At 44.4% G+C, this 15917-nt stretch overlaps 1 protein-coding gene across 1 annotated transcript; it reads right to left on the bottom strand.

The window, feature by feature from the left end:
• Positions 1 to 1997: 1997 nt before the first annotated feature.
• Positions 1998 to 13756, bottom strand: LOC135234844 (synaptophysin-like). The gene is made up of 7 exons (XM_064299830.1): positions 13642 to 13756; positions 11236 to 11301; positions 5295 to 5419; positions 4777 to 4972; positions 4437 to 4628; positions 3652 to 3963; positions 1998 to 3021 (listed from the first exon to the last, which is right to left on the bottom strand). The coding sequence occupies exons 1-6, from the start codon at positions 13657 to 13659 to the stop codon at positions 3670 to 3672; spliced, it is 891 nt and encodes a 296-aa protein (XP_064155900.1). The 5' UTR covers positions 13660 to 13756; the 3' UTR covers positions 1998 to 3021; positions 3652 to 3669.
• Positions 13757 to 15917: the final 2161 nt, after the last annotated feature.

Below are 15917 nucleotides of genomic sequence, written 5' to 3'. Positions count from 1 at the left end.
ATCAAAGTACTTCATATTAAATCTAACTACCTTAATTACTACATAAGCTTCCATAGCTTTTACATACAATGTATGTATTACATGAATTAAACATGCATAACCACTGACAGCCTTGTTCAAAGAAACAGTACAGCTGCTGATACACAAACTAATGAAATGACTAAATCAGTGATCGAACTGAAGCGTAAATAATTGAAATATTAAGTAGCAGGATTAAAAGGCTACGTTGCTCAGCGATGTTGGAGCTTCAAGTGTATTAGTTTTAGCCGTTCACCGCTCTGCGTAACATTCCGACGCTCCCGCTCACCTCCGCACCCCTGCTCCGCAATTTCTGACTCCTGCTCGGCCTTCTAGCTCTGCTGTGTGCGTACTCTCGTCGCCGCCCTGCTGTGTCTGTGTCCTGCGTTTCAGTACCTTCTCTCCGACCGCTGCGTGACCCTGACCCGTTTCTCTGAGCTGCTCACGCGGTCCGTTTCTCTGCGCTGTGTTCCTGCTCTGTCTCTCTGCACTGTGTTCCTGCTCTGTTTCTCTGCACTGTGTTCCTGCTCTGTCTCTCTGCACTGTGTTCCTGCTCTGTTTGTCTGCACTGTTTTCCTGCTCTGTTTCTCTGCGCTGTGTTCCTGCTGTTTCTCTGCACTGTGTTCCTGCTCTGTTTCTCTGCACTGTGTTCCTGCTCTGTTTCTCTGCACTGTGTCCCTGCTCTGTTTCTCTGCACTGTGTGCCTGCTCTGTTTCTCTGCTCTGGATTCCTGCTCTGTTTCTCTGCACTGTTTCTCTGCTCTGGATTCCTGCTCTGTTTCTCTGCACTGTGTTCCTGCTCTGTTTCTCTGCGCTGTGTTCCTGCTCTGTTTCTCTGTGCTGTGTTCCTGCTCTGTTTCTCTGCACTGTGTTCCTGCTCTGTATCTCTGCACTGTGTTCCTGCTCTGTCTCTCTGCACTGTGTTCCTGCTCTGTTTGTCTGCACTGTGTTCCTGCTCTGTTTCTCTGCGCTGTGTTCCTGCTGTTTCTCTGCACTGTGTTCCTGCTCTGTTTCTCTGCACTGTGTTCCTGCTCTGTTTCTCTGCACTGTGTTCCTGCTCTGTTTCTCTGCACTGTGTTCCTGCTCTGTTTCTCTGCACTGTGTTCCTGCTCTGTTTCTCTGCACTGTGTTCCTGCTTTTGTTCTCTGCACTGTGTTTCCTGCTCTGTTTCTCTGTGCTGTGTTCCGTGTTCTCGCTGTGTCTCTTTCTTGCAGGTCTGTGTTTCCTGCTGTGTCCTCTCTGTTTCTCTGCACTGTGTTCCTGCTCTGTTTCTCTGCACTGTGTTCCTGCTCTGTTTCTCTGCACTGTGTTCCTGCTCTGTTTCTCTGTGCTGTGTTCCTGCTCTGTTTCTCTGCACTGTGTTCCTGCTCTGTTTCTCTGCACTGTGTTCCTGCTCTGTTTCTCTGCACTGTGTTCCTGCTCTGTTTCTCTGTGCTGTGTTCCTGCTCTGTTTCTCTGCACTGTGTTCCTGCTCTGTCTCTCTGCTCTGTGTTCCTGCTCTGTCTCTCTGCTCTGGATTCCTGCTCTGTTTCAAGGGGCTGCTCCACTCCACTCTCAGAGTACGGATTACTAGATCTAATTTCATGCGCGTGCTCAGAGCGAAGAGCATTACATGCAAATTAATCTGACAGCGAGGTCACTTGTTAATCACGGTTAAAGCCAGTTATATCTTTAACGTTAGGCATACAAATCAGCTGAGAACATGTTCTGTCATGTTCTAACATTTTAGTAGCATGTATTTTTGCAGATGTACTAAAGGTGTTCTACAGGTTAAGAGGCTTTGTTATGCTGGTGACTAAATTGTTCAAACACTGAGTATTTGCTAAATTTGATAAAATGTATATGTATTGGCGTGTGTGTGTGTGTGTGGCGCGTACAAGAGTAACCGATTAAACAAAGTGGGTGTCTAAACACCATTGAGATAAGGGTGACATCCTCTGGTGCCCACACAAAAAATAATGAACAACAAAAAACAATATATGAAACTTTAAAAGTGTTTTTATCCTTTTTTGAATTTCACCATTGAAGAAAAAATTTGCACATAAACACTAGAGGAGCACAGCAGCAGTCGTGGAACACCGCAGTAAGAATAAATATCAGTGTTCGTCATGCTAATTACGGATATCACCATCGCACGTGCCTGTGATCTTACATGGCAGACATCAGTAGCTTCCTGCACAGACAGCTCACCTTGATAAGATAATTATATGACACAAAACACGGTTTGTTAGCATGATGCAAACAACAGGCAGAAACAAATAAGCATAAACAAGTGCATTCTAATAAGTAAATAAGTTCATTGTCTTATGTACTTGGTAGCCTTAGTAACTCTACCCTTACCACCCCATACCCTCTGCATTAGAAAAATGTCAAATCTAATTCTAAATAAAATCCAGAACACCAGAATTGTACAAGAGCTTTCGATAATTTAAAATGAACATATGCCTTGAATAACAATAAATAATAAAAAAACAAAAAGTTAAGTAGCAAAATGAAATAAAACAACATAATTTAACTGCAGGAAGAGCTGACTGCTGAAAATAACTGCATTTTGGCTGAATCATTACTGGAATCACTAAGCTCCTAACCAGAACTGAAATACAGTAGAATAATGCCCTACATAACAATACTAGTATATATATATTTATAAGATTTGTTATATTGATATTTATACAGCACAGACAAATACATTCTCTCAAGTTTATTATTACTATTATCAATTTTATTCATTTAAAATCTCTATTTTTTTTGTCTTTTTGGTACTGTGTTCAAGTTATTCTTTGTGTGATCAATCTTTTGTTTTGCTTTTTTTCTTTTGGATACACCACAATAATAAACAGCACATTGAATATCCCTATCCCTGGAGTCTTTATCTAAGCCCCGCCCTACCCTCCCTCCCTCTTGTTATTGGCAGACAGACACACAGACAGACGTACGGGGAGAAGTGTGGAATTATGGGAAGGCCTCAGGCACGGCTCTGCCCAGTTCCACTGCCGTTCTCCTCCTGTTGAGAAAGACAAGCAGAGTTTCTGCAATGATGAGAGAACAAAGCTTTGGCTTTTTACAGGGCAATGCACATGCTAACTGCATTGCCATTCAGAATGGATGAATATTAACATACAACGGGTATATTTAGCAAATAAATGTGATCATTTCAATTCTTATTTTGAAAATATATTTTACATCCAGAGAATGTACTAACTTAAACACAAGATTAAAACATAAAATACCCAGAAACTTTGAGGAAACCTATATATTATTTAGCTTTAATGTTTTAAGTGCCGAGTGCAGTGCTTTGTTGGGTTGGTGGGAGCAATCTGCTGTGTTGGTCAGTGATATGCTGGCCAGGGGTAATGGTCAGTGCTCTACTGGGTCAGTGGAAATGGGCTACTGTGTTGATTAGTGGTAATGGTCAGTGCTGTGTTGGGTCAGTGGTAATAGTCAGTGCTATGTAGAGTCAGTGGTAAGCGTCACTGAGGTGTTGGGTCACTGGGAATGGCCAGTGCTGTGTCAGGTCAGTAGTAATTGTCAGTGCTGTGTTGGGTCAGGGCTGTGTTGGGTCAATGGTAATGGTCAGTCCTGTGTTGGGTCAGTAGTAATGGTCAGTGCTGTAATTGTTCTGGCAGTTACTCACCAGGGCTGGCTGTCTGGCTCACATCTGGTTTGAGAAGGAGGTTGGCGCCCCCTGCTGGACATATCCTCCTTGTCCGAATTCCCCACCCTGATTGTACCCGCCCCCCTGCTGGCTGTAGTCTGGCTGGTAGCCCCCCTGGGAGCTGGCGTAGGGGTCCTCCTGGACATACCCCCCCGGCTGGCCGAAGGACTCGGGGGCAGGCTGCTTCTCCTGGGCAGGGGGGGCGCGCATGAAGGGAGCGACGATGCCCGTCTCTTTGAACACGAACCACAGGTTTCCCCCCCACAGGATCAGATTCAGGTAACCAAACACCTACGGACAAGGTCAAAAGGTCAAAGGCAAGGAGATTAGATTAGAGCTCATTCATTTACAAATGGAAAAACAGACATGATGTTAGACGTGGCTTCTGCTATAAGGATCAGGGACCTTTCACAGTGAACAGAAGACTTTTGGGGTTCACTGCAGATGTGACACCTCCGATCCAGTGTGTATGTGAGACCCACGATCCAGCGTAGATGTGACACACACGATCCAGTGTGGATGTGACACCCAGGATCCAGCGTGGATGTGACACCCAGGATCCAGCGTAGATGTGAGACCCACGATCCAGCGTAGATGTGACACACACGATCCAGTGTGGATGTGACACACATGCCACACTACGGACTCAAGCTTTGCAATAAACAGCGAGCAGCACGTCTACGGCCGCTCAATTTTCGAACCGCGTTACCGAAAACGCGAGCACGACGGGCCGTCTCGCGGCGGGGGGGGGGCGGGGGACTCACCGCGGAGGTGTTGAGGCCGGACATGACGGGGTCGTGGACCTCGCGGCACTGGTTCTCCACCTTGCCGCAGGCAGGGATGAGGGTGACCACGCGCTCGGGGTCGGTGGCCGTCTTCACGTCCGACAGGCCCTTGGCCCAGGCGGCCGAGCTCACCAGCCACATGAAGGTGAAGAAGCAGGTCACCCCGAAATCCTGCCGGGACAGACGGGGGGGGCGGGGCCGCCGGCCCAGAGAGAGGAGCGTTAGAGACGACCGGACGTCACCCCCGTCGACCCAGCGTCAGGAAGGGGCGGGGACGAACAGAGCACCCAAACCCAAACGCGACGGGGATTTCACTCACGATCAGGGGCGCCTTGTTGTTCTCGCGGTATTTCTCGAAAGCGAAGACGTAGAAGGCCAGCGCCGCCATGGAGTAGAGGAAGGAGAAGACGCCGATGGTGACGAAGAACTCTGCCGAGGAGGAGTAGTCCCCCACCAGGAACTGCCGCTCCTGCCCCCCCGTACAGGTGGGGGCGTCAAAATACACCTGGTGCAGCCTGCAAAACGCACACAGACAGACAGACAGACAGACAGAGGTTACAATGGATTACAATGGCACCACTGACCTAAACACACCAAAGCACAGACCTGAACACGCACACACCGCTGACCTGAACACAGAAACATAAACAGCACCCCCGTGAACACAGAAACACCGCTGACCTGAACACAGAAACACAAACAGCACCCCCCTGAACACAGAAACACTACTGACCTGAACAAAGACACACAAACAGCACTCACCTGAACGCGCACACAACTGACCTGGACAAACACCGCAGACCTGAAGACAGAAACACTACTGACTTGAACACTCACCGGAAGGGGTACTGAAATTCCACCTCGATGTTCAGGTTGCTGTCGCTCCTGTTCTTACACTCCACGCTCATCTTAAACATCCCAGAGTAGCTGCCGCACGTGGCAAAGGCAAAGATAGCAAAGATCTGAGAGAGACGGAGAGAGATACTCGTTATTTACTGATACCGCCGCATTTTTATTCACACTGTAGCAACGTCTACCGCCACTGCACACACACTCACACGCACACACACACACACACTCACACAATCATTCTGCACCCAATGAATTGGCATGAACAATCGCCATCATTCCACAGATGGAGATATAGTTGTGGGTCAGTCTGTGTGTGTGTGTGTGTGTGTGTGAATGCGTTCGTGTGCGCGCGTGTGTGTATGTGTGTGTAAGTGCGCGTGTGTGTGTATGTGTGTAAGTGTGCGTGTGTGTGTGTGTGTGTGAATGCGTTCGTGTGCGTGTGTGTGAATGCGTTTGTGTGCGTGTGTGTGTGTGTGTAAGTGCGCGTGTGTGCACATGTTTATTTTGTTATAAAATGTTTTAAAATACCCAGAGGATTGGCGTTCTTAGAGCACAAACATCAGATAGAGAAGACTATCGGAGAACAGAGTGAAGAACGAGCTCACATAAAGTACATTTATTTAGCACAGTTTAGTCAGAGAATCAGAAGTGTGATTTCATGACATGAATTATAAAGACTAATAACCCATTTTATTAGATAATTGCTGAATAAATTCATATTTGGAACCTTTCATGCCCAAAATGAATTAATCAACAAGGTAGATCTATCAGCTTAGAAGCTACTCAGAAACACATTATTTTGCATCAGCTGTATTCATCAACATTTTCAGTCTTTACGATGTCAATGATAAAGTAAAATTTGACACACATTAAAAATATAAAGTAGCTAGAGCTTAACTGTCTTTAAATCACGGTCAAGTGAAGTTAGGTCACATAGTAGAGGCAGAAACTCTGGGGATTTTCAAGACCAGGCTTGATATGGTGTTACATACCCTGTAGTCTATAGGCAATCAGAGCAATAATAAAAATGGTGAGCTTTGTTGGGCTGAATGGCCTGTTCTCGTCATTATGTTATGTTATGCTGCTGTGTTATGTTATGCTGTGTTATGTTAAAAGCATAATTTACATATCTACCTTGGGCAGTGGCTTATGCCTTTGAAAGAGCCAATAAAAGGTGAAGTCCACAAAGCATTATCAGAGTTCACAGTCAAGGGTTGACATGTTTTTAATCAATAATATTATAACATATTTTACAGGTTATATAAACAGAGGTATTCTGTCCTGTTTAACATCGTTTGCTATTTTCCATCCATACTGGCAGAGTAACTGTACAAGTCCTGGGCAGATACAGCACAGGCTGAGGCCTCTCCTGAACTCTGACAGGCCTCGAGCGAAAAGCAGAGCAGGAGCATGGAGCTCGATGGTGGAAAAGTAAGCTTGCTGCAGTTTCTCTGGGAGGGTACAAGGGATCGCTGTAAGTAATGCTATTTCAGTACGGTGTTGTGGGCGGCAGTGTAGCACTGTGAGTAAGGAACTGGGCTTGTAACCGAAAGGTCACAGGTTCGATTCCTGGGTAGGACACTGCTGTTGTACCCTTGAGCAAGGTACTTAACCTGAATTGCTTCAGTGCATATCCAGCTGTATAAATGGATGCAATGTAAATGCTGTGTAAAAGTTGTGTAAGTCACTCTGGATAAGAGCGTCTGCTAAATGCCTGTAATGTAATGTAATGTAATGGTCAGCAAGCCTAGTCTTTCTGCAGGAACTCGATCAGTAAGACCCTTACAACCAGATCCAGCGTGAAGTATTTTCCTGACTGGATTACCTCTTTATTGCAAGACATGGGTGGACTTTTCCCATTCATGTCATTTCCGGAAGTATTTTTGCAGCCTGTGGCCGTAGGCAGCAACTTAACCTGAACCTTGTATGTACCCAAACTGAACAGTTAGTCAGAAGTCCCGAATCTTCTCAGCAGTGATTTGGAGGAAACAGCCGCCAAACTGTTCGAGTAACAGTTTGGAGCGGGAGCAGGGGATTGGTTAATTTCTCCCGTGAGGCGCACGTTGCGCTAACAGGAGCCCACGCGTTTCCCGAAGTCTGGACTTTCCCAGCATTCCTTGCAAAGGATTGCGTTCCTGACCTCCGATGCACGCCTTTCTTTTCCGCATTGGCAATAAAGTCGGCCACGCCGTTCTGTGCAACGTTCTGTTCAGCAGGGGCCGAACCCCAGCATTCCCAACCTAACGCACACACAGCTTTGGTATCACAATGGCGATGGACTGTGTGGGAGCTCGAGGCAGTCAGCTGCCCGTGCACTGTGAGTCGTGGGCTGTCCAGTCACATGCTCACTCATGCAGCATCTACTAGGAAGGACGTGCTGTGGAAGACCACTGCCAGCAATACTTAGCCCCTGAGAGTAGCCTACTTAACACCATGGACAATAAGGAAAAGTAGCTGGTGTAGCATAGCACCAGGGTGCCCTGCACAAAAACAGTTAGCCTTCGAGGGGGGGAGCCAGCTTTATATGGCAAACTACATGCACATGTTAATAGAGCATTTTTATCAAACACTCACTATACTATTTACAGAGCTAAACAGTATCAGTAGCAGAAAAATAGTATGTTTTCCCAAACATAAATACAATTATTTGCAATACCACAACAACCCACGACTTTCTTTAAAACCACATGCATTATGGGTAGCTGCACACCAATCTGGCTCTCTCACAGAACATTTGCCTCCAGTACTCCACTTCTCCACTGAAGGACTGTTAATTCTTAGCAACATGCAGTCAAATATGTCCCAAGCAGCCTGTTTCACAAGTCTGTCTTTATCTAATGATAAAGAACTACAGAAATGAACACGAGCTGGCATTTCAAATTACAGTTCTCAATATAAACTGCACAAATCACACATAGCTTCATGTGTTCATTGCTGAAAGGTAATTACGTTTACATTTATTCCATTCCTTATGGACACATCTCATCCAACAGCTTTTAAGCTAGTCATACCAAACGTATCTATCCTAAACTTCCTTACACCTCTTTGCTTGCATTTTTCAAAACGATATTATTTATACTTTTTAACCGAGCTTATTAAGATTTGTAAAATGGTTACCATTTATTCAACATACTTCAGAATTCCAAAATTGGATTTTAAACAAACAAGTTACCATGGTAGCCCAAAGAATTCCAGTGGTGCTGTATGCTAATGCTCATAGTAGCTAAAGCTGGTTAACTACATTTCAGATATATACATAAGTCTATACTTCTGAGTAAGTAACACATTATTGACCCGTTGGGGTAGTTTGTCCTCTGAGTTTGACCCAACCGGAACAATGGGCAGCCACAGCGCAGTGCCTGGGGACGAACTCCACTTCTGAGGCCAATGCCGTGGTCAAGGGCAGTGGCAGGCGTATACCTAACCTGACAAGCATGTAGCCGACTGGCAGAGCATAATAACATATATAAGCATCAACTGACCAACTGCTTGCCATACACTCGCTAGTGTAGCTAATTAAGCATGAGCCTCCTTAGCAGACTATTGTAATTAGTAAGCTATTTTAACAGGTTGCTTGTTACATAATTTGCAATTAAGCTAGCTAGCTAATCAGACCAGTTTTTGGTAAGGTACCCACCTTCTAAGTAAACTCTGCATTGTCCACCCACTCTGCCGCCCATGGTAATTCTCCACAAAGTTTCTTGAAATGAGTGCCATTGAAATCAGCTGATCGCTAGCTAAAATGTAAAAGCCTTCTTGAAGAACTGTCAACCTGGAGCAAAGCGAATTCTCACAGGAAACTTGTGAATAGCTAGCTGCACACATTCTCCAGCAGTCTGCATTCTCACACTCATCTGCAACGGTGGCAACAAAGAAGACACCGCCCAAAAACCCACCGAAGAATACACAGAGCAGTGGGCTTTCACGAATATTCATCCAGATCTCTGAGTTTTACGCACACTGCACACACTGCGGATCTGACGTCGGTGTGCAGCACAGCGTGTTAAGCCACATACATGAGCACGATAACGCATCGAAAGCATGACAGAAACGTCAGGGTAGTTTGAGAGAACAGACCCGTTGGCTGTTTTTAGTCCAACGAAAAGTTAAGACGATTGCATTTTTCCCCAGTTATAGGAAAACAACTCGCCAACTGGCTTGGCGGCTCACATTGGTTGCCTCATGGAAGCAGTCATTTCGGACCATAAAAAGGAGAAACCTAGAAACATTAGCAACAACCTCCGCAGACCCAACAACCAGGGAAAACACCAACCTTCAGATGCACAGGACTCAAGAGCCTGTGACTGACCGCACTGTGAACCAATCACGGTGGACCAATTCACTCATTTCAATTAAATCTACGATGCTGGCTTTTCAGTGGCTTAGATTGAAAAATTTCTTCATTTAATGAAAATTATGAAAAGTCTGCATATTTTTCTAAACCAAAATGTGGTTCTGTGCATCTGCCATATTGCACATATATGCGAGATGCTGTTTGGAAAAACTTTGCAGCTGTAACCCTGGAAAAATTAAACCCTCCCACCCCCAGGCAGGACTTCTAAAAAATTACTTAACCAGGTAGGTGAACCGAGAACTCAGTTCTCCTTCTTTCCCATGAGGACCTGGGGAGTCAACGTGGGTAGCAATGAAAGGGATTGTATAGCCAATCAGATTTAGGGGTGAATTGTGGCTAGCTGCAGAGCTAGTTTTGTGTGAATTTGATCAGGATGCTTATTCAGAATGAGCCATGGAATCTTTATGAGTCAGGACTGCAGTTCAACATCGCCCCCCCAAGGGAAGGCACCTCCTACAGGACAGTGTCCCCATCACAGCGCTGTGACATTGTGTTTGCTACTTAGCCCGCCAGGACCTGCTCTGGCAGCAACTTAGTTTCCACAGATCTCCCGTTCATGTTCTAACCAAAGCCACACCCACTTAGCATCACCACTTCAACATGAGAAGGCCTGGTGGTAGGGCTGCCAGTTACTGCATGCAGCTCTAAAAATATCCACGGCACTAAAAACATAAAGCTATGCCCAAGCCATGTCTCAATGCAATATTTCATGTAAAAATTACAGCTCTATATTGATAACTAGACATATTTGCGTATTTCATTTAAATCTCATCTGAGGAGCCTCTGTCAGATCACATGATGTCACAGGTGTCCACTTCCTGTTAGATCACATGATGTCACAGGTGTCCACTTCCTGTTAGATCACATGATGTCACAGGTGTCCACTTCCCTTACCCCTTCCATAGAAATTTTGACAAGCTTTGTAAAAAATTCAAGCTCATGGTAAAAAATGTCTAAACTGACAATTGAATACTTTATTTACAAAAAGGTTTGAATCTTTAACATGAAGGACCATTTAATTATGGTATGGAACACCACTCCTGTGAAATTGATCTCCAAAATTTAGGCAGCAATCCATCAATTCAACTCTAAACACACATTCAGCATAAGAGCAGTCACACAAAACAGTGTAATATACATTATGGCATCTATCAAAGTATTTTTTGCATTTATAAACCAAATGCATATTTGATATATATAAAGATGCTTCAATGATTAGAAGTGGTTCATTTTCGCAAATATATTATTCTTGACCAGTTCCCAATCTTGGGGAAATTTCAGATTTGGTGGCTACAGCTAAAATCGTATCCGTGTCTATGCACCAGATCTATTATTGTTATTATTATTATTGTTATTGTTATTATTATTATTCATGGTCAGGGGTGCAGGCGTAAAGGTGCTGTACTGTTGTTCAGCCCATATACACATTAGGCCATCAGTCTCTCAGTCTCTGGAAAATTTCAGGGCGGATTATAACTGATGCGCCTCCGTACACATTGTGCTTCACACATAAAGGCCATGTTCATTCACCTTTGTTCCCATGAGCCACTTGGCTTCTCCATTTTGACTTACCCATTCCAGGATCTTTATGAACCCCAGGGGTACTTTGAGAATACGGAACTGCCCAGTGGCAACCAGCTGTCAACACACAAAGGAACAGTTAACACAGGCTTAGTACTCACGCTAAACAGTCTACAGTGCTTCCAGTGCTGTCGGTTATTTTAATTAATCAGGGGCAGACAGTACAAGCTGATCTGTTTTGGGAGTTATCTGCTATCTTTGGTTATTAATTATTATACAGTATAATTAGTGATGATTACTTGATCAGGTATTTTTATACAGTTATGAACCACATCCTAATATGGCAATTGCATTCTTGGTAAAAAAAAAACGATGTACTGTACAGATCTACGCCTGGATCATAAGGTATTTTGCCACAGTATGTAATTGCGACACTAAAAAGGAGATGCGCCTAGATTCATTGATAAAAAGTTACGTTTCTTGACATTGTACAAAACGCGTCATCTTTGCAAATTGGATTATTTAAACAATAGTCATCCAATGGCACGTGAAAGGTAGTTTCAACAAACCTTTTTTGTGGAGTTCTCTCGAATCACGTGATACCAACCTCCCTACAAAATGGATTTTGGAAGCCCCCGTCAAGTTTTCTGTTTGGGAGTAACAGCGAATGGCCATGTTCCCATATGTATAGCCTACTTGCAGTTCGGAACGCAGTCATGACACACAATAAACGACCTTAATTGTTATGCGTCCAAACTGGAACACAAGTAACCAATAAGGGAACACAGCCATTGTTTCTAGCGCTCCAGGGAACATTTGCTGCAACATTCAAATACGTAGGTATTGATCAAACGAAGGAAAAAAAACAAGAGTATACGTGGAACAAACTGCGGAGCAAAGGAGACTGAAACCCTAAGAGCACTGAGGGAAGTCAATTATACCAACTCGGCGCTATAATAGGCTTTTAACTTGAAATGCCTCCTTGTATTATGGCTTCTGAGGCAGCCAAATAGGGTGAAAACGATATGAATGCCTTGTGTGAGATACGGGCAGACATAATGTGAACATACACAACAACACGGCTGTGAAGCGCAGCTGTTCACCCATCTTCTTTATTGCGTGCACTTGGGTGCGGTGCAGCTAGAGATACATGTGACAGCAATTTGCGACAGCCCTGCAAAGCAAACTGATTTGTTGCCATTTCCATTACATTAAATTAATCGCAACTGCCGATAAGTAATTTGTCCTTAGAACACAATATAAAATTAAAATATTTGGTCCTAATTTTCGGTCTGAAATGATCATACCGTACGCTACATTCACAGGTTTAGGCAGAGAAGAGATAATAATAGCCAGTCTAATGGAGCGGAGGGACTCGGACAAAGCTGTTTCGCCATCGCGACCTTTACATAATAAATTACACGCGCCCTCCGTGCAAGTAACACAAGTATATTTCCAATGATTTATTTTCTGCTGATTCAAGTGTGGTTGCCGTCGCTAGCAAGGTGTGGTGTAATACGACGCCAAGAACCCTACGCCTCAGGTTTATTCGTCTAAACCTATCAGCATCACTCGTTATTCTCATCACCTCCATTTATCCGTTACCCTCTAGTTTTAAAGATAGATGCGAAAATAACAGTGGCGATATAATACAGTTTAAGATGACACATACGACATAGCTCGCTAATTATCGCATTGGTGAAGACACTGTATTACCTAAAAAATCATTTCCATTTATTACCCCCTGCACAAAGCTAAATTTCCCATCCCCCATCTGAATACCACACCGACAGTCTGCATATTTTAATCCGACCGATGGTGCAACAGGCCTACCTGAATTCAGAAAATTGGCATTGGAAATATTTCAAAATATTAATTTGAGAAGGATAAATAAATATGAGCTGCCATTTTAACGTGGAATCGCAACCATTACACAGGCCTACATGTTCCAAATCTGACAGTACTTCACGTATTCTGTTTACGTGGTCTAAATGTAGGCATAAAATACACAAATAGTATTTTTATACAACTAGCCACAAAAGGTCTTGCATATAAGTCCGGTTATATTCAATGCGTTGCCCTGCACCATACCACAATTATGACTGTGGTATGTGTCAACAACGTTACTACTCGTAAATATTTATTTTGTCATTAATATAAATGATGTATGCTGTATACTATTACGCGGTTATCTTGGTCCAATATTGGCAAGAATCGTTTAAAAATCACACGTTTTGCAGGTAGCTTTGTATTGCGGCGTTTTTTCTCCTCATCGGATCTGACGAACACGAACACCAGCTCTGGCGCTCTTCAAAGAGCTGCATTCTGTCAAAGCGCAGTTTCCCCTACCTCGCTAATACCCTTTTTTAAAACCAACAATTATTTATTAGGCTATGAGCTGTGGTGCTTCTCACAATAAAATGCATATATACTGTAATTTGTTTTTCGAAGACCTACCTGGTTTACGGTTTCCATCTTGCTCGCAGATAGAGGACCAGTAGAATACGGGGAGGGGGCGTCGCATTCGGAACAGCCGTCGGTGGGCGCAAGACAAGGAGACGGGAACAGCGTTATTGCGTCACGAAGTGGTTTAGGGCGTTGAACGTAATATAGGATTGTGTACTGCATGCATACACCAATGATACCTTACGCTTCCGTTTTTGGTAATAATACTGTTCAACACTCAAATTACTTTTAAATGAAGACTACTGAAGGATAATACAAATGGAAACATCCCCTTTTAAGCATACAAATTCACATTTCCCATTTTCACATCAACTAAAATCATCAGACCTTGTATATAAATTAAAATAAGTTTTCAAAATATATGAATTTGAATGCATTTAATTCATGGTTAAAAATTCAAATGTATTAATTTCACAATTAAAAAATTAGAATCGGTAAAATTCAATGTGTTCCCAAATTCAAAACTTTTGAACCTTATTTTCCTCCATACTCGTGAGCTTGTGAAAATGTAATAGAGCTTAATGACGGGCCAATGGAGACCCACCCCTACTTCCCTGACTGCGCCTTATTTTTCACTGACCACATCATCAACACGCCTTTCCCTCATGTGCACATCACATTCACACTCACTCACACCCACACTAACACATGCACATTCACTCACACCCACACTAACACATGCACACTCACTCACACCCACATTAACACATTCACACTCACTCACACCCACACTAACACATTCACACCCACTCACATCCACACTAACACATTCACACCCAATCACATCCACACTAACACATTCACACCCACTCACACCCACACTAACACATGAACACCCACTCACACCCACACTAACAGATTCACACCCACTCACACCCACACTAACACATTCACACCCACTCACACTCACACTAACATATTCATACCCACTCACATCCACACTAACACATGAACACCCACTCACACCCACACTAACACATTCACACCCACTCACACCCACACTAACACATGCACTCACTCACACTCACACTAACACGCCCACTCACACCCACACTAACACATGAACACTCACTCACACCCACACTAACACGCCCACTCACACCCACACTAACACATGCACACTCACTCACACTCACACTAACACATGAACACTCACTCACATCCACACTAACACATGAACACCCACTCACATCCACACTAACACATTCACACCCACTCACACCCACACTAACACATGCACTCACTCACACTCACACTAACACGCCCACTCACACCCACACTAACACATGAACACTCACTCACACCCACACTAACACATTCACACCCACTCACACCCACACTAACACATGCACACTCACACCCACACTAACACATGAACACCCACTCACACCCACACTAACACATTCACACCCACTCACACCCACACTAACACATGCACACCCACTCACACCCACACTAACACATGCACACTCACACCCACACTAACACATGAACACCCACTCACACCCACACTAACACATGCACACCCATCACACGCACACTAACACATGAACACCCACTCACACCCACACTAACACATGAACACTCACATCCACACTAACACATGAACACCCACTCACACTCACACTAACACATTCACACCCACACTAACACATGAACACTCACTCACACCCACACTAACACATTCACACCCACTCACATCCACACTAACACATGAACACTCACTCACATCCACAATAGCACCCACACACTCCCTCACACCAGCGCTAACACCCACGGCACTAAACCCATGTGCGCTCAATCCCACACTCACACCAACACACACTCTCACAGCCCACACGCAGGGCTGCTCAACCCTGCTCCTGGAGATCTACCATCCTGTAGGTTTTCACTCCAACCCTAACAAAGCACACCTCATTCAACGGGTCTCCTGGACCTTCTAATAAGTAGAATCAGGCCCGCCAAATTAGGGACACGCCCCGTACGTGTCTTTGAAGGGCCAGAGCGGGACAGCTGTTTGCCTCTGGGCACATCTGTCTGTACTGTAATTACACGTCCTCATGCGGACGCCCGAGTCTTCTGCTCCAGATACGCGTTTTATCCGCAGGTAAAGCACGGGGTAACGACTGCAGATTACTTCGCTAATTTGTGTGTGAAATCATGAGGAGCAGCTTGGCTCTGATAGCCATGAGCAAAGCGACGCGTTAAAGCTCCGTGGCTAGAAGCCAAACAAAACACTGTGATCTCAAATCAGCTTCATATTACTG

The sequence above is a fragment of the Anguilla rostrata genome, chromosome 11, assembly GCF_018555375.3.
Source record: "Anguilla rostrata isolate EN2019 chromosome 11, ASM1855537v3, whole genome shotgun sequence".
In the NCBI taxonomy this organism is placed as follows: Eukaryota; Metazoa; Chordata; class Actinopteri; order Anguilliformes; family Anguillidae; genus Anguilla; species Anguilla rostrata.
This window is presented reverse-complemented; position numbering and strand designations above follow the sequence as displayed.